The sequence below is a fragment of the Sceloporus occidentalis genome, unplaced genomic scaffold (assembly GCF_023333645.1).
Source record: "Sceloporus occidentalis isolate IW3139 unplaced genomic scaffold, rSceOcc1.0.p SCAF_81, whole genome shotgun sequence".
Lineage (NCBI taxonomy): Eukaryota > Metazoa > Chordata > Lepidosauria > Squamata > Phrynosomatidae > Sceloporus > Sceloporus occidentalis.
Genome location: NW_028317061.1, coordinates 4,473,669 through 4,489,846, shown reverse-complemented (window position 1 = coordinate 4,489,846; position 16,178 = coordinate 4,473,669). Strand labels below are relative to the sequence as shown.

At 36.3% G+C, this 16,178-nt stretch overlaps 1 protein-coding gene across 1 annotated transcript; it reads left to right on the top strand.

The window, feature by feature from the left end:
* The first annotated feature begins 4,888 nt into the window (after window positions 1-4,888).
* Window positions 4,889-8,272, top strand: LOC149285322 (nuclear receptor-interacting protein 1-like). The gene has a single exon (XM_089495542.1). It carries the CDS (start codon window positions 4,889-4,891, stop codon window positions 8,270-8,272), a length of 3,384 nt encoding a protein of 1,127 aa, XP_089351668.1.
* Window positions 8,273-16,178: the final 7,906 nt, after the last annotated feature.

Below are 16,178 nucleotides of genomic sequence, written 5' to 3'. Positions count from 1 at the left end.
ATTCGAGCGGCGAGGCATCCAGGTTGTAAGTCTTATTCTGCAGAACAGACAGAGCCATTCAATTACTGGGCGAGTGCTAGACGCACATGAGATTTAAATCTGGATGTAAGCTTATCTTCTAACATGACAGAAGAAGGTAACGTCAGGAGAGGTCTCCTAAGGTCCCGCTAAGCCAGTAATCACTGCAGATTGTCACTGACTGCGGGATTTAAAAAGCATGTTTTTACCCCTCTATTCTTTAGTCACGGTTGAGTTTGCATCTTTAATGGGTTTTTCTTTTGTTTAGTTATAAATCTACAATACATGTGCGAGTATGTAGTGATTATTTAACATATTAAACTGCTGGGTTCTGTAGTTGTGGTGCACATTTACCATTTTAACCCCGTTATCCTGTATACATCTCAGGAATGGAGGGTATTGTACCTGTGTACTGAAATATATATTAAAGTGTATACCATTTTAATTATAAATTAAACATGGCTTCTTTTGGGGCAGAACTGAGAATAAATACAAAAGCAATGTTAGTGGTGGAAAAATTAAAAGGGTGGTAGATACGTATAACAACCTTCCTGCAGAAGTGTTACAGGCTAAAGCAGTGAGTGAATGTAAACATGCATGGCGTAGGTATAAAGCTATCCTGAATGTACGGCTAGAGTAAGGATTTATTAAGGCCTTAAATCGGGGAAAAATGGACAGACTAGACCGGCTGAATCGTTCTTGCATGCCGTCACATTTTCTGTTCCTATGCTTGAAGAGACCCTCGGTTTAATTTGATATGTTTAGTGAGAATTCTTTTTGTGATTTCCTAGCGCGTATTCTGCATCCAGGATGCCTCATGGTCTCTATTGCTGGGCCATAAGCCACATTGGCCAATTCTTTGCATTTAGTATGTTGACCCAACATCATGCATTGCAGAGTTCAATTCTCTGAGCTTTAAAGGGCAGTTATACCAGTAAATAAATATTTATTATTCGATTTATATACACCCATTATATTCTCCAGCGCTGTGCATCCAATTTGATATTTTTTTTTTCCATTTCCACCTTTAGGATGGTTTGATTTATTTTAATTGTTGTTTTTCTGTAAAGCCCATGTTTATCATTTTCCTTATTCTCTTTACCTGAGGAAGGGGGTATTCACAGGAATATGCTACAAATCTGTGCAGATTATTCTTATTGTATCTGGATAGAGTAGAAATAATACTGCTGGCTATAAGTTGCCAACAAATGTTATAAGTTTTTAGTTTACTATGTTGTACCCGTAACCTCTTCAAAAGAGTCGGATCAGTCTCTGGATAACGATACATATTTTGTTCTGATGTCTGATATTTTGCTGTAATGTCTGTTTGAGGGGACTGTATGTCCTCGGGCTTTTATGTCTGTTCTGGCATAGATTTCGGGCACAGTATAATTGTAATCTACCTTCTGCTTTAAAAACCAAATGAAAGAACTAAAAAACACATTGCCATAGTTACTAGGTCCTAAGATTTATATTGTGTTAAACCACATAAGCACCTAACTTTTTGAAATGCGTTTCCGTTACTTGTCTCTTGTGCTTAGAACATTTACCTGCATGCACCTGACCTCTTTCCCCAGTCTGCTTAGCCACTCGCTGCTTTAATGCAGGTTGATTAAAAGGACACTACAGTCTTCCAGGCAGGATCCTTTATATTAAGTGTTACCAAAGTATTTTAAAATGCATTAATTAAAGTTTATAAAAAGGAAAAATCAATTAAGAGGAAAGGGGCAGATTCTCCAGAATCCCCCTATGCATTTGAAAATTTTAAGGGATCACTTGGCTATCATATGCATTAAAGTGCATACCATGGCTACTGTGCCCTTTTAAAATGTCTTTTTGATACTAAATGATGCTGAACTATATTATATATTATTGTTTTATATAGCGCCATCAAATTCTGTAGCGCTGTACAATGGGTAAACAGGACATAACAAGTAGTATGTAACAAATTGACTTACAGAGACAACAGGTGAGGAGGGCCCTGCTCAAACGAGTTTACAATCTAGAGATACCATATTTGCTCGATTATAAGACAAGTTATTTTTCCCCCATAGCAAATGCTCTGAAAAATACCCCTAGTCTTATCAAGGTCGCCTTATAATCAGAACTCAAATGAGGTCTGACTACAAGACTTAGATCCAGATCCCCCGCAGCGCTTCAGGGGACCTGGATCCTCCTCTCTGGCAGCCGGTGGACATCTGTAAGAAGATGCGCGCAGACAACCTCCACTGCTGCTGGCACTTCTGCCAGCACTTCTGCCAGGGTTTCTATGACTGAGCACCGGAAGGTCATGTCATGCCATTGCTCAGTCATAGAAGCCCCAGCTTCAATTCATTTTTCTCAATCCAAGTAAAACTTTTTTTTCCTATGGGGTAGTGTTATAGTCAGGCTTTTCTTTTTTTCCTAAATTAATACATTTTATGGGGGGGTCGTCTCAATCGAGCAAATACTGTATGTATTATATATTATATTATGTGCAGTACTAAATACTGGGAGCTGTGCAAGTATGATTTCGTGTTTAAAAACTGCTTGTCACCATAGCAACAAATTAAATATTCAAGTTGCATGGAATATGTGGATTCTTGGTACCACCAAATAAATGGTGTCCAGACGTATAGTGTTAGAGACAAAATAGTAAAACTCTTATCTATACTGCGGATGTACCGACAGAACGGCCGTACTGTGGGAGTTATTATGTACTGATTTTTATATATATATATATATATATATATATATATATATATATATATTCCATGGCACCGGGATATTCTGCCAATCGCATCATTAAAGGAACATCAGGCTGTCTTTTAAAATGAAAACTTTTGTATTTCTTTATTTTTAGACCCTTTTGGACAGTAACAATGCAATTAAATATTATACATTTAATAAAGACTTAAACAGAAACAAGATAGGATCCGGAGAATATAGTTCTCATATTTTGGTATGAAACAAAAGTAGCTATAATTGGCTGCTCTAATTGGTTGAAAGTGTAAGTTATTCTAGCTATATTTAAAGTAGAAAAAAAGTCCTTTCAACTATCTCAATGTCTGCAAATATATGGAAGTTCAGGTGTGTAACAAATTCCTAACAAGCACTGATTAGGATTGTGAAATATCTTTTAAAGCACTTTGTTCAGCTTAAACTGGTTCCGATAACATTTACTGCAGTATTGTATAGGTCGTCCCTAAAGAATCACATTTGTTGTGACCGGCCTGGCTGTTAAAGAGACACTCCAGGCATTTTCTGTACTTTTAATGCATATAATAGCTGTGTGGTTCCTTTAAATTTTCATGGCATATAGATCGGGAGATTCTGCAGCATCTCCCATATGCATTTGCCCCCTTTACCTCCCGTTAGCCATACATTATCCAGGAGGTTTGTTCAGCCGAGCCCATCTCCTGCCACGTGATATACTCTGCTATATCCTTTTTTTTTTTTTTTTTTTTTTTTTTTTTTCCGCCATGCTATTTCTTGTTATTTAGTTTCCTCCTTATTTCAATCCTGCAAATTATTAACAATTTTAGTAGCCTTTCTTTTGGAGTCGCTGCAGAATATCATTCTAGAGATGGGGTCTCCAGTATCTTTCACTCTCTGGTAGGATTGGCATATTCCACCTCACCTCATACTCTAGAAAAGCAAATTCATATACAATACATTTTGAACTAAAATTGAATGTTTATTATGTATTTGTTTTGGCCTCTATTCCAGTGTAAGGCACGCAGTGTTGTAACGTTGGCTATGGAATTCATGTAAGCCAAACTAGTTGGTTGTTTCATAGCGTGATAAAACGTTGGAAACACAATGTACAGTATGCGTAAATAGTGTGTATGTTAAGTGTATCTAAACCCCAGGAGCTCGGATCAAGTGCCAGCTGTTGCATCAGTCCTGTGTGTAATCTTACATGCTACTGTATGACCTTGACATTGTACTTGCAGCTTTATACTGTATTCAGCCTATTTTTAGGGCAGAGCACATTATGTGTTCTTCAGTTCAATAGTTATGGAATCAAATTGCCAAATAAAAGACGTTTAATAAAGAAATCTGGAGAAAGATTATATATGTATATACATATAGAATATTAACATGGCAATGAAGCTCCTCACTAAGATATAAAGCAGACCTGACATCAAATGTAAACATGATATTAATCAGAAGAAGATTACAAACTATTTTTATAACCTAGCATAGGCCAGCTTTTGAGATACTCGTAGTTATTTCACCCCTTTTCCTTTTTAGTTTGGGTTTTTGGGACATTCTTCTGAACCACCTTCTATTTCCTGTTTTCTCCCCCAATTAAAGAGTGTTTATGTGTGTAACATTTTAGAAAGCTATTAAATAAGTAGAAAATCAGGAAGAGCAGGGCAGTTATATGCTGGGATAAATAATCATCACCTGATTTATAGCAAAATATCTTGACAGCCATGACAGTTGTGTTAAATATGTTTACAATACCTATAGGGTTTTTCTACATCTTATCTTGTAGTTTTTTCATTGGCAGTCCTAAAACAAATATGTAGTAGATTAGAATAAGAAAGAAACCTAATATTTTTTTATGAAATTGTAAACTTTTTTTTTTTCTTTTGTCTCTTTTAGGTGGTAGTGCTACTTTGAATAAACAAGATACTGTCAATCAGCTGATCTTCTGAAACGTTAAACCATACATCCCACCTTCCGCATGCTCTGCGAACACTAGTTCTATTAAACGGTCACATTTTTGACAATGATCCTTCAAAGAACATCTGATTGGAATCCTGCATTCACAATTGGTGACTTTAAAAGAACTTAGCAGTATAATTCCTGATGTTCGAGCAACTTTACAGTGGTCCATAAACTAGGTAAAGACATAGCTCTTCGCATACGTTTGTTGAACATGACTCATGGAGAAGAGCTTAGCTCTGAGATGCAACAGGATCCCATTGTTTTAACTTATCTAGAAGGCTTACTAATGCATCAAGCAGCTGGTGGGTCGGGGACTGCAGTTGACAAACATTCTGTCGGCCGTGCAACAGTGGATGAAAACTTTAAGACGTCAGGAAATATATATTCCAACTCACAAAATAATGCCCCTGCTCACAGCAACAGCCCATGTCAGGGATCTGGTATGTTGCATCTCAAAAAAGCAAGGTTACTGCAATCTTCTGAAGACTGGAATGCTGCAAAGAGGAGGCGGTTATCCGATACCGTGGTTGCTATAAATGGGAAAAACGAGGCTTTGCTGGCTGGTATGGCAGAAAATGTACCAAAAGGCAAGCAGGATAGCACATTACTAGCTTCTTTGCTTCAATCATTTAGCTCAAGACTTCAAAGTGTCGCATTGTCACAACAAATAAAGCAAAGTCTTAAAGACCAAGGGTTTTCCATAACCCAAGATGCTGCACGCGAGGAAAAAGATAACCGATGTTATGGTGTTGCATCCAGTCACCTAAAGACGATTTTAAACAAAAGCAAATCAAAAGATAAAACATCTGACAATAATTTGACTGGTTTAGCTCAACACGAAAAATTTGCGGAACCTTCTCTTTCCGGGCAAAGTATTTCCAAAGCAGCAAGTGAACCGGTTTCCTGCGCTGCAAGACTTCAGGCTGTTGCAAGTATGGTTGAGAAGAGATCTAGCCCTACTTCATCACCTAAACCAAGTATAGCCTGTAGTCAGTTGGCATTGCTTCTTTCAAGTGAAGCTCACCTACAGCAGTATTCGAGAGAACATGCTCTGAAAGCGCAAAGTGCAAGTCAGCTGGCCAGTGAACGGTTGGCTGCCATGGCAAGACTGAAAGAGAGCTCGGAGAATAACATGAGTCGTTTTAAGTTCTCAGCAAATTTACCAGCCAGCCACAACAGTCCCTCGAGGCCTCTTTCAAATGGAATTAGTAATGTTGGTAATATTTCTCCATTCCCAAATCAACTGGGTATCCCGCATTCTCCTCACAAGCCGGTTGTTTATAAAAACCATACAGAAAGGAACCATGTAAAACCGTCACCAAACAGTAGTTTGCTTCTGCATCTTCTTAAGAGTCATAATACCACAGGTGTAAGCACAAGTCATGTACAGGGTGAGAACTACTCCATGTTTGAAGAAAGTGCTACTCCAACAACTACAGATGACTTTTCTGATAACAATCCTAGTTTTACAGAGGAAGAGAGCAGCGATGATGAAAGCATTCACTCAAACTGTGCACCTATAGATTTGTCATTTAAAAACAGAGTGGACAAACCAGAGACGATACAAACTGCTTCCATAGACAATTTAACTGAATCTTTGCTTCACAATTGGGATCCTAAAGTCAACGGGATTGACATTGGCAGAGACCATAAAGATACGTCAGCGGACTCAACATTAAAGCCATATCAGAAGGTAACGCTGTTACAGCTGCTACTTGGTCATAAAGTTGATGAAAATCCACAGTCTGTGGTAGATCTCAGAGGGCCGCAGAAACCAGCTGAAATGTCAAAGTTTAGTTTGCCAGCACACAACCATCTTTCTGAGAACACAAGCATTGGGAATTCTTCCCCATTAAATAATCTACCTTTGCATGGTCCCTCCAAAGCTGATGTTCCGGTAAATTTATCTCAACAGCCTTTTCAAATTAAACCCAGTTTTACTTCCTATTTAAATAAAATTCACTCAGAAACACTTACAAATCCAGCTTCAAAACATTTAATAGAGCTCACTAGAAACAAAACATTTCAACCACCTGTTCCATTAACAAATGAAAATGCCCCAAAAAATGCATTCAGCGCGAGTAAGCTTCTTCAGAATTTAGCTCAATGCGGAATGCCATCTCCCACTCCTGAAGAACAGCTGCCGAAACAATTAAATGTAAGTAATGGGAAAACTGTAGGGCTGGTTGATAGGCTGAGATGCCCTCTGGTGATAAATCAGTCAAATTCTTTTGATGAGGGTAAGACTTTTACCAGTCCACCTACTCCGGTGGATTCAGGTCTTCCTAGCTCAGAAATTGAGAACCTCTTAGAAAGACGTACAGTTCTTCAATTGCTTCTTGGGGCACCTAACAAAAGCAAGAACGATAGAGTTCAGAAAACGGTTATTAAAAATGAAAGTCCACAAGACCATGATGAAAATATACCAAGTGAGCAAATTGTAACTTTGAAAATTAAAACTGAGCCTGAGGATGATTCCAGTACACATCATTTCAGAGACCTGGGAGTTCTGAGCCCTCATGATGTATCCGTTCACAAAACGGCCAGATCAACTCCAGAGGATACAAAGCCTCAGCAACTTTCACCCCATGACTTTTCTGGAACCAGAAACGGACTTCTTAGTCGTTTGCTAAGACAAAACCATGACGGATATGATACAAACGACCTGGGTATAAGCAGACACTGTGAATCCAAATTAACAGAATCCAAAATCCACTGTGTTCTTCCAAAAAAGAGAAAAATGCCTCAACATGAACCAGTGGAAAGCCAAGTAAAAATTGCAAAACTCAGTTCACCAGATAGAGGAAGCCATCAGTTGGTTGGGCCAAGATTTTTACAAGAGGAAATAAATGGCGGCAAGGCTGATCATGAAACTAGATGCACTATGGGTCAGAGTTCATTTAATGAAAAAAGTGTATGTTGGTCACGAGAGAGTAAAGGGTTTAATGTGCTAAAACAACTCTTACTTTCTGAGAATTGTGTCAGAGACTTGTCCCAGCACAGGAACCACACCATGGATGAAGAGGAGCTGACGGGAAGCAGAAATAACTTGGCAGGGAGTTCTGATGTAGTTCCTTCGTTAAATGTTTTGATGGGAAAACATTCTCATGCAAATAATTTAGGTCAAATGACATTTCAGTATCAATCTTCCTTAAGACGTTCTCCCCATACCCCTCCAGAGGTTTCTGGGAATAAAATGGGTCTCATTAATTCAGGACATTTAAATATGTGCCCTGTGCCGAACGATAAAGGACCCATTAAATGGGTTATCACAGGTATGGAAAAGAATGAATTCGGGAAGGATTCCCCAAGACTGACAAAGACCAATCCAATACTGTATTACATGCTACAAAAAGGGGCACATTCAGCTGGCAGTCAAGACTTTCGAGATCTTAATAGCTGGTCAGAATCTTTATTGGGAAAATCAAATGAAATGACTTTAAAAAAAGAACCAATCCATAGTAGACTCACCCACACCAATGGTATTGGTTTGATGAAGCCTTCCAGCCATTCTGTAAATAAGACAATCCACAATTCCAGTGGAGAAAAGTGTGGACATTTTGATATGATTTCAATTAAGAAGGAGCCTGAATAGTCTAGTTAAAGATTTGCATCAGATGTGATGAAATGTGTGAAATTTGAAACTTTTTACTTAAAGTATAATTTTATGTATCAGGCATGATTATCAGGATAATCAAAATAGCATGATCTTTTTGACATGTTCCATGTATTTCGGTTGATTATTTTTCTTGTAATTATAGTTCATTAGAATATGTACATGAGATTGATAAATATTGCGTGCAAGTGGATTATGGAATACTTTCACTTTTAACAGTATACATTTTTATTTTGTAAATTTATATTTAAATCCTGAAACAAGTTGACATTTGGGTTTAATATTGCTGTCATGTTCTAAAATTTACATTTTTGAAAGAGTTAAAATCGACAAGCTTAACGGTTGCAGCAAGATTTTCCGTGAATAATTGTAAATGCGTAAATATATATATATATGATTAAATATATTTTTCCTGCTTCATTCTATAAACTTAAATAATGGAAAGCTAATTTGTACTTTACGTAAAATTGCATTTCCACCTTTCTCTTAATTTGTATTTGAGGGGTTCCACAATTTATTAGCCAAACAGACGTTTAATATATCCACGCTTCAGCGCGAATATGTTTTCTGGTTCAGCTTTAAACACTCATGTTCTGGCAAGCGTATTTTTAAATGCATGTACAACATGCATCTCCTGTGTTTTAAAGGTCATTTTCTTTCATTTAGCCTGAAGAAGTTAAATTAAATTAAAAATATATTGGTATATCTTAAAGTTAAAATGTTTTCCTATTTGGCCCCTATATAGTGTAACCTATACAAAATCTTTGTAGCTTCTCTTAAAAAAAAAATAAAAAAATAAAAAAAAATAATCTGGCGTTTTGGGCAAAATTACCACCAAGGTTATATTTATTTTGGAAAGTTATTCATTTTTTCAATTTAGTTTTTAAATTGAAGTTTTCATAATCATTATGCGCTTTCCTCATCATTGTTTTGTCACAAGTTTTACATTTCTAAAATTCATTTCTTATAGCCATGTGTTTTACAACCGGCAATAACCGTGAAATTCTAAATTGTCTAGGTGATATTATGTCTTTGACAAAAGTCTGCTGATTTGTAGCATTTTGGTTCATTTGAAGCTTTCTTTAACCGCTGTATTGTATACCGCGGTTGTGGACTGCAAATTCCGATGCACCACATCAATGTTTTTGTTGTAATAATCACCCCTAAAAAGAAATGAAACGCATTCAAGTTTCTTTTATACCTAAATGATGAAATAATACAATCTGTTTCATAGTTTACTTTTTCATGAATGTTCCCTAAATCCGCTCCATACTTGGATGTGTTTATGTGCTTTTGACGACGTCTTCAGTGTAAAGTCAATATTGAAATAACAGTAAGCCGTGACTAGTTACAACAAACTCGTCGTGGTTTAGCCCAATAAGTAGAATTCAGAATGTCTTCTGCAGGCTGCATCATTAACCCCTTAAGGACAATGGGTTGTCCTTAAACCCTGTCTAGGCGTGGTGCTTAGATGGAGAAATGGAGAGGGCCCTCGATTTTAATATATCCACATCCATTATAGATTTAATGAGACCTAAAGGCCAATAGAATATGGTTTCACTTAACCTAATATTGCCCAGTCCTTATGTCCAAGCAATTTCACACATTTCAGGAATACAGTCCATACTGAATAAATAAAAAATATTAAAAACTGACACTTTAAGTGAAATAATTGATAAAGGTTAGTAAAACATAATGTTTTATGTAGCGGTTCATGCAACCTAATTTATTAGGACACATTCTTTGCTGCTGTTTTTTCTCCAGCACATGGCTCATTTTGCAGGGAGCAATCATTTCAGGTACCCTTTATGTCGACCCATGGGAGGTGCCACTCATCATTTTAAACACACGGTTTATGAAAGTCTCCTTTCATTCCTTCCTTCCTTTATTAGATGCTCTTTCATTTTTGACCAGTACGTAAAGTATTGTACAGCTTAAGCAAGCATCAAGGAGATCAACAATCTCGATATTTGTTCAAAGCACTGAAAATTCACGAACAGCTCTCTTGAAAATAAAGGCAACTAGCAATGTTTTAAAAATAAAAAAAATATATAAATTGTTAAAAAAAAAAAAAGCTTATTTATGTGTGGATTTCTCACGTCCTGTGTGCCTAAAGAACACGACCTATGTAAATACAGATATACTAAACAAAAAGCAGACATCTCATTTTTAATTGACCGATGTTTCGTATGCTATTTTCTGTAGTTCATGGATCACCTATTTTGCGTTTCTCCTTTACTTTTTTTATATATATAATATGTGTGCATTACTTGCCTGATTTCCATTTTGAAAAAAAAGCTTACATTTTTTTTAATTCACACGAATAAAATCATGATCCAACTTAGAGGTTAATTTTTATTATTTTTCAAAAACATTTTTTTAATGTACATAAATGAGTTAATACAATGTAAATATATCAAGCTGTTATAAATTGATCAGACAATATGTTTTTATGATGTAAAGTTTCCATGAAAAGAAATACAAAAGTTAATTTTTTTTGTATTGTTTTAAAAACAATCATTTTTGTTTCTATAGGCGGTGTATACATGTATATAGGTACAGGTGTATTTTGGCCTTTTGCATGTATGCATATAGTTGCAACTTGGACAATGTACAGAAATAACCTTTTATTTAAAATTTGTGATTACATTTTGCATGTACAACGCATGGGGGAATGACCTGTGCATTTGTTAACATGGCTTTAAGAGTCACATGCTGATATAAAACAATTGTTTTTACATATTATCTCTGGTATGAAGTTACTTTTGCAAAAGAATGTGCTACCTATCTAAGCATACAAGATGACAAATTGGATAATCTGAAATGTTATGTGATATTTTATTAAATTTCTAAGAGTCGAGATGTAAACTATGGTAAATTAAGTAAAAAAAAAAAGAAAAAAAAACATTTCAAGGTATTGTCTTTTATCGCCATGCATTTTTGAATTCTGAAGTTTACAGGAAACAATTTAATTGTGATGTATTCTAATGGATTGATTTTGTTTTTCTCTTTTCTTGTGCTGTCACATACTTCGTACATAATATGTTGTGATTATTTTATTATTTTTTTAATCTTAGCCTTCACTTCCTGACCAGGATTTGAATAAATAAAGAAAATACATTGTATTTTATAGTTATTTTTATGATTATTTATAGAAATCTGTGTGTTTTATACATATACACAATTATCACATGTTTAATATAATACACATTTTTGTTTGATGCCTATGTTAAGAGTTGGGACTATAAACTCACCCTTTAAAGTTGATGCTAAAAAAAAAAAAATATGATAGAGATGCTACTGCCACAAAGGTAAAAAGACCCATAAAATAGTTAAGAAAAAATAAACACCTTATAGTTAAGATGAAAACATATTTTCCATATATTTAAAATACTTAAAAATGAAAATGCTTTATATACATACTTTTTATGTTTGTCAGGAAACTGCTTTAATACTTGGAACCTACTGTATATTGGAATTTAGATTTATATAATTTTCTTCTATTTTAGTGGACCCACACAAGTTTTAGATTGTTTTCTTTCTTCAGGACAAGAAGGGATTTCTTTAGATACCATTATTTTGATCATACAATCTAAGTTACCATAAAAATTGTATAAAATATGGGTAAAACTTGTGGAAAAAGCACCTTTTCTTACTTTTTATTTGAAAAAAAAGCTGATGACAAAATGTGTTAAATTCTACCATTTGTCCTGAGTTTAGAAATAACCAATGTTTGTTTTGTTGGCAAGTTATACAGCAATAAGTACAAATAGCATATTGCTATTTCAAACCTTTTTTTTTTTTTTTTTTTTCTTCTTCAAAACTGGTCATTCTGCCCCATGTGCTATGTTTTGGACACCTTTGAAGCCGGTCTGTTCAATTCACCCCATCAAACCATATATTTTTAAAAACTGGACACCCCAGGGTATTTCAAATTCTAGCACTTTAACTCTCTTCATGGCAGGGTTTTTGAGAAGATACAGCACCAATTTTAGGGCTCTTATTTATTTTTGGTCATATTTTCTTTGAACTGGATGATTCCCCCTTATGATGTCATGGTGACATTACTGGGGTCTTTATTTTTTTTTAAAACTATTACATTTTCAATTTTTACATTTACAAATATCACAAATCAAATGGTGATTGGTGAGCTGGGCTCCATTGACCTGCATGGTTGGCGTTGGCTGCAGTACCTGTATTCAACCTGTACCTGTAGTCAAAGTTCTCAGGACGATCTGGAGAGACCCTCTCGGAACACTCTTATTCCTTATTTTTAAAGGGAACCGCCATCTTGTTAGAGGCAGGATGTCTTGGGTGTCGTTTGAAACGCTCCTAGAAATGATCAAACGGGGCCCCTGACTTTTTTTTTTTTTTCTCGCTGAATGCCTCCATATAGAGGCACGTCGGCGACATTGGCTAAGCTTAGGAGGTGATCGTTAATCTAAAGGTGCAGATTCTGGGTAATAATTCTAGTTTTGAGGCACATTGTGGAAACTGGTTATCACTAGTGTTATCACATAAAATACATGGCACAGCTAGTGTACAGCTTACAATCGTAACTAATAAACCGTCAAATGTAAGAGTGTATGTTATTAATGGCAGCTGGCCTTGAAGAACCAGGGCTACTTTTCATCCCCAGTGTAACATAGAATAAACGTACATCTAACTTTTGTTTTTGTATGCATCCAAAAAATAGTGTAACCTATAACTGCCCCAGACTGGCCACGTGGCACACTGTGCAAATGTCCAGTGGGCAGGTGGCTGACAGCACCACACACTCACCCAATCTGCCACTCCAGCGTAGTTACATTAGGTTGAAAGAAAAAAAAATATAGTTCATCAAGTTCAACTATTCCACAAACCCATATTAGTTGATTCAGAAGAAGGCAAAAGAAAAAAACCCCATAATGTCATCTCAAAGGAAAGAAAAAAAATCCTTCTTGACTCCATTTGCACTTACCCTGGATCTATATTAATGTATCTACTTGTACTTATAACATGCATGCATTTTTATATCTAGAAAAACATCCAAACTCTTATTATTAAATTGTCCAAAATGACCTCAGATGGCAGACTGTTCCACAATTCCATTGCCCCAACAGTAAAGAAACCTTCTCTATGTTTAAGACAAAAGCTGCTTTCTTCCAAACTTAAGAGATGCCCGTGTGTTGTCTGGAAGGTACTATTTATGAAGAGATCTCCACAAAGATCTTTGCACTGACCTTAAACATATTCGTAAAGGTTTATCCTATTAATTTCCCTTAATCATTTTTGTAGCCTTTCTCTGAACTCTTTCTATTTCCAGTATGTCCATTTTTTTTTTGTGCCGGTGCCCAAAACGGCACTGCATATTCTAGATGCGGTCTTACCAATGATTCATAAAAAGGAACATTATGTTATGATCTCTTAAAGAGGGATATGTTTAATATGCTTGCCTTAGCAACAGCTGCCTGAGATTGTGCACAGCATATTCTCTTCAATGCTATAGGGACTGTTATCCAGCAATTTCATATGAGTTTGCCTCCCCAACATCTTCACTTTAAATGACCAAATTTGTTGGGATGGAAACTTTAGGTCTAGCTGCTTCCCTCTCCCTCTTCCCTTCCCCTTGCTGCAACCACGTATAGCCATCCTAGAATGACCAGGAAGGCTTTATATGTCAAATGTATTTCAAACTACAAACTCCTGTCACTACAAAAAGCATTCAACTCTTCCATCAGTACTTGTTGTTAAGACAGATGGATTTGCCCTAATAAACTAATATTCACCGATCAGCCATAACATTATGACCACTAACAGGTGAAGTGAATAACACTGATAAACTTCTTATCATGGCACCTGTCAGTGTATATTAGGCAGCAAGTGAACATTTTGTCTTAAAAAGTTGATGTGTTAGAAGCAGGAAAAATGGGCAAGCGTAAGGATCTGAGCGACTTTGACAAGGGCCAAATTGTGATGGCGAGACATCTCCAAAGCTGCAGCTCTAGTGGGGTGTTCCTGGTCTGCAGTGGTCAGTTCCTATCAAAAGTGTTCCAAGGAAGAAAAAGCGGTGAACCAGCGACAGGGTCATGGACAGCCAAGGCTCATTGATGCACATGCCCTGACCTGTCGCGGCATGTGCATGAAGATTGGCCCCTGTGCTCAAATCCAACAGATGAGCTACTGTAGCTTAAATTGCTGAAAAAGTTAATGCTGGTTCTGATAAAGGTGTCAGAACACACAGTGCATCACAGTTTGTTGTGTATGGGGCTGCGTAGCCGCAGACCAGTCAGGGTACCCATGGTGACCCCTGTCCACTGCCGAAAGCGCCTATAATGGGCACAAGGAGTTGGCCTGGAATCACTTTTTTTTCTTTTACATCACGTGGATAGCTGGGTGTGTCGCTTACCTGGAGAACACACGGCACCAGGACGCATCCATGGAGAACGCACCTCGCAACTTACAGGACTTAAAGGATCTGTTGCTAACATCTTGGTGTCGGATACCACAGCGCACCTTCAGACAGGTCAGGGCTGTTTTGGTGGTAAAAAGTGGATCCTCACAATGCTAGGCAGGCGATCATAATGTTATAGCTATTTGGTGTATTTTTATACCTATACAAGGATATGTAACAATATTTGGACACACTGTACGCATGTGGACCAAGAAAAGTAACCAATGTGACTTTAGTGACTACTTGCCATTTTTTGTGGTGTAGAATTCTTGCTTTTTTTAGATTAATAAAGTTACGTTTCTTAATGTATATGCAAAGCTTTATTACAAATACGTCTGATACATTAAATATGAAAGTAAAGCCTAACCACAACCAAGCCTTAGATTTTATAGCATGTGGGTAAAAATTGACACCTGATTGTTTAGTGACAGCTGGTGCAATGGCTCATTTTAATTGTATACAGACATGCTGGAGACACTGTGCCAGGTTTGTTACTTGATCATGACAGATTAGTGAATGACAAAAAAAGACCTAAAAGAAAAACTGCAAAAAAAAATGAATCAACTTGTCCTAAATAAACATTAAAAATCTTAAATGTTTATAACAACAATTTTGCATATATGTGCCGTGGCCAGACCTTAGATTAGGAGAGACATAATGTGAGGCCAAAGCTTAATATGAACATGGTGTAAGATCATAAAGGGATATACAGGAATCTGGAATAAATCTTTTTTTTTTTTTTTTTTTTTTTTTTTTTTTGTTTTATTAAAAATTCATTATTTTATTTATGTTGATGTGGAAAAAAAGTTTGGATCAAAAAACGAGGAAACATTTTTTTGTAAAAGTGCTCCAGGGCCCCAAACTTCTTAATACGGCCTTGCAAATAAATTTTACCTGGACCAAGTTTTCCACTAAAATATGTCATTAGAAAGTCCCTTCCCATAATGCATTGCAATGCCAAATTCTGAATTTTATTAGAAAATTCTATTTGGCTGAGCCCAAAATCAGCTTCTTCATAGAGAAGGGTTCCCAATATATAGAAAACGGTATGATTTTTTTTGGTTCAGGCCACATTTACTAGTATCATGTAGAGGGTTACCCAATGTATAAATATTACTGAGCCAAGATGGCTATTGTAGAGAATAAAATATTGCGTAATTCACATTGAGCGTGAGATATCACTTTTTTTCTCAGTTTTCAGTGACCGGGCTAAAACAAAAATACATATTAATAAATTCTGGATAAGAAGCTTGCCGTAAAAGAAGACAACTTCAGCATCATACGTTAAGATTTCTTGCCAAAAAGTATTCACGTAAAGTGGCCTTATAATACATGTGTATTTGAATAGCATCCTTTAGAACTGTAAAATGCAGGATTTGGAGGAGAAGATCTCCCTATACTATGAATTGTGTAAATACGGCCTGTGGGTCTAAAAGACGGGGATTTAAATGA

Coding starts and splice junctions, on each gene's coding strand:
- LOC149285322 (XM_089495542.1), top strand. CDS start 4,889: ATGACTCATGGAGAAGAGCTTAGCTCTGAGATGCAACAGGATCCCATT.